The 3,391-nt window shown below is 39.3% G+C and overlaps 1 protein-coding gene across 1 annotated transcript; it reads right to left on the minus strand.

The window, feature by feature from the left end:
• LOC107633599 (homeobox-leucine zipper protein HAT5) lies at positions 253 to 2,404 on the minus strand. The gene is made up of 3 exons (XM_016337209.2): positions 1,927 to 2,404; positions 1,226 to 1,629; positions 253 to 819 (listed from the first exon to the last, which is right to left on the minus strand). Exons 1-3 carry the CDS (start codon positions 2,060 to 2,062, stop codon positions 442 to 444), a joined length of 918 nt encoding a protein of 305 aa, XP_016192695.1. The 5' UTR covers positions 2,063 to 2,404; the 3' UTR covers positions 253 to 441.

Genomic DNA, 3,391 nt, shown 5'->3' on the forward strand with positions numbered 1-3,391 from the left:
TAACTTTATTATTTTTAATTATTAATTAGTTATTAATATATAAAAATATAAACTAAAATAATAAAATATATTATTAAATTATTAAACTAAAAAATTAAATTGAAAATTAAAAATAATAGAAAAAAAAAATCCCCTTTCATTTCTCAAAAACTAAAGCAATCAAAGGAATAAGTCAACTTAGTGAAGCGGAGCTAAATTTTGACCAATTGAAGCCAAGAAACGTAACGGGGACCCGTAACTCCATCATCCAAGTGGAGACAGAAGAAACCAGATGCTTTTCTCGTTAAAATTACTCTTATGAAATCCATTTCATAGTTTACAACCTTAACTAGGAGACATTATTTAGTTACATTTGAACCAAAAGATCGATTACAATGCAAGAAAGAAAAGCACAACTAAATAGGTGGATTGATTTTACACTATGAAACATGAGAGTAATGGTCAATAAGACCAGGACCAAATAGCATGATCTTCATGAGCGAATCCAAAGTTACATGAAGTCTCAGGCGGGTCGGAGTATTCAACATGCTCAAGTTTAGGGAAGATGAGGTATGGATGCAAGAGGCTCCGACTTATGAGATTCTCTTCCTCGTCCTGTGACAGATCCGATTGATCGGCCTCGAACATTCCAGAGGTTGTGTGGTAGTAGGGGCTATTTATATTGTCATCGGAATCCAACATATCACTCTTCACTGATATCTTGGACCCTTCGCCTTCTGATGAAACTGCTGCTGCGGTTGCCTCCTGCATTCCCTTTCTTTCACTCTTGTCTTCGCCTTCTTTCTCCATTGCAACCACCTTCTCCGTCAGCCTTGCTACCTAAATTCAAACATTGCACTCACACATTCAGTTGCTCATAATTCACTCTCCAAATAATTTAATTACTCACACTCCTATTTTCTGCTAGAATTTGATAAGATATAAAAAAAAATAGTTATACTACACGTCCAACGAAAAATTAGCTAATGCATATTAAATACATAATAATGATAATATATATTAAATATATATAAATACATAAATATATAATGATGTGTTGATACATGTATAAGATAGAATTCGAAAACTCAGCCCTTACTTAAACGTAGGAGTTATCAAAATAGTATATAAACTGAACTGTTTCGTATACATAATATTTTTTAAAAAAGATTAATATGTTGATAAACTATCCCAAAAATTGTTTGCTCTAAAAAAAAAATAAAAAAAGAAGAGTGTTGAATTTGACCTCTGCTTTCAAGCGATCTTTCTCCTTGAGGAGGTTATCATAGTTGGCCTTAAGGGTGTCAAAGGTAGCCTGAAGGGAATCATAATCCTTCTCCAGCTGCTTCGTCTTCCACCGTGCGCGGCGGTTCTGGAACCATATCGCCACCTGCCGCGGCTGCAGCCCAAGTTCCTTAGCCAGCTTTGTCTTCCTCTCTGGCTCCAGCTTGTTCTCTTCCTTGAAGCTCTTCTCCAGGAACTCAACTTGCTCCGCCGATAGCCGCCGCTTCTTCTCCGCCGGCTGCGTCAAGTACTCCTCCATGCTCTCCTCCCCGTCCTCCTCCGCCGGGTCGTATGTCCGGAAGAACGACCCATTTTTACACCCCTTCCCTCCTGGAACATCTTCGAAGCTCACCATGGATCGAGAACCTGATCAATTAACATGAACAATTGAACATGGCTCGTTTAAACAATTCAATTAATTGGATAATAAGATTGAACCAATCAAATCTTTGGTGAGTGGGCTTTTTTGATGAATATAAAAATATTAATATTTTGAAAATTCTTGTTGTAGTGGATTAAATAGCTAGCTTGCTAGCTTAGATTAATGATTCGATGTGACAAACTTTGATCACATCATCAGAGCCATTACAGAACAACAAGCAATAACAAGTACAAGGAAAAAAAAAAGAAGAAAAAGTCAACGACGGGAAGAAAATTACGGACCGAGAAAAGGAAGTGATGAAGATAGGAAGAGAGACGGAGGAGGAAGAGGCTGGGAAGCTTGGTTCTGATGAAGAAGAAGAGTGTTACTGTTGTTGGTGTTGGAGAAGGCAGAGCTGAAGAGCCTCCCACCCGCCATGGGTGACGATGTGTGTTAAGGGATAAAAGAAAAAGGAATGGAAGATAGAGATGGATATATTTCTCAAGGAGCCATGGAGATGAGAAATAAAGCAAAGGATCTAAGACTTATGGCGGAAGAAGCTTGTGATTATGATCTCTGTTATGTGTGAGGTGTGAGAACACCGGCAGGGCATACCCATCACTCAGAATAGCAACAATATTCAACAAACCCCCCCAAAAACAGAGTCTCTGTGTGACTCACTTGGAAGAAAGAAGAAAGAAGAAAGAAGAAAGAAGAGAACTACGAGTCTCTGTTTGGATACGGAGAGGGTGTTGTGTTGGGTTTATAATAAGAAGCGTAAGAGGGAAAGGAGGAAGGAGGCTTCGGTCTGATGCATGTCTTTAGTAGTTTTTCTTTATTATTTCTTTAAATAAAGTTAGTTATTTTCTTATTTTAATTGAGATTTTTTGTGCTTGAATCAATATTTTTTGGAATTACTTTGTACTTTGATATGTTTAGAAATGGTTGAAAGATTTTAGACAAGAATAAAAGAAGAGAAGGATAACCAAAGAAGTCCCTCAGAGAACCAAAGAAAAGGCATGCAAAAAGAAGCAAACTTCTAAAGAACCAAGAATTGGAAACTACTTCAAAGAGTATTGATGTGGATGCTATCAACCCTAACCTTTTCATATTTCAATGAGCATAACTTGAGGTATAGAGATTCAAATGAAGCAATTTTATCAGTGTTAGAAAGGTAACATTCAGAGCTTTCCAACAATATATAATAGTCTATGGTGAACGTTCAGTTTGGACCGCGAACAACCTCAACTTTGAGCTAAAAAATTTAGTGCGAAGAAATTTGACGTGGGACGTGGGGAACCAACGTGGTACGTCCTCCATGCACCAAAAACCCCTGGAAACAGTCACACGAAGACATCCCACATCTCGACATGCCTAGCTATTCCTCCCATGCCCAAAACACACCCAAACACACTCCAAACTCCACCCATGCATGCCTAGCCATCCTAGCCACACTTCTCCCACACCCACACTTACCTTGCCACCTTCATGCATGAAGCTCAACGTCCCACGTCACCTAGCAGCCCCAAGCTTCACCCAATTCTCCAACGTCCAACATGGGGAGTTACATCCCACATTAGGCTTGTGCCTAGGAGCTCCTGCTCCTACCTAAATCGAAGATGTTGTACATCAAGTATCCACATCCACGTCCAAGCATGCTCCCATCGCAGACATCGCACGCAACCAAGCCACATCCCACATTGGGCTTGTGCCTAAGAGCTCCTTCCCCTCTCCAAATCGAAGACGTTGTACATCAAGTGTCCACGT

The sequence above is a fragment of the Arachis ipaensis genome, chromosome B01, assembly GCF_000816755.2.
Source record: "Arachis ipaensis cultivar K30076 chromosome B01, Araip1.1, whole genome shotgun sequence".
NCBI lineage: Eukaryota > Viridiplantae > Streptophyta > Magnoliopsida > Fabales > Fabaceae > Arachis > Arachis ipaensis.

Bases quoted from the DNA above. Each gene is read 5' to 3' on its own strand.
- LOC107633599 (XM_016337209.2), bottom strand. From the start codon at position 2,062: ATGGCGGGTGGGAGGCTCTTCAGCTCTGCCTTCTCCAACACCAACAAC. The intron at 1,630-1,926 runs GTCCGTAATTTT...TTAATTGATCAG, and splicing joins TTCATCACTTCCTTTTCTCG to GTTCTCGATCCATGGTGAGC. The intron at 820-1,225 runs GTCAAATTCAAC...GTTTGAATTTAG, and splicing joins AAGATCGCTTGAAAGCAGAG to GTAGCAAGGCTGACGGAGAA.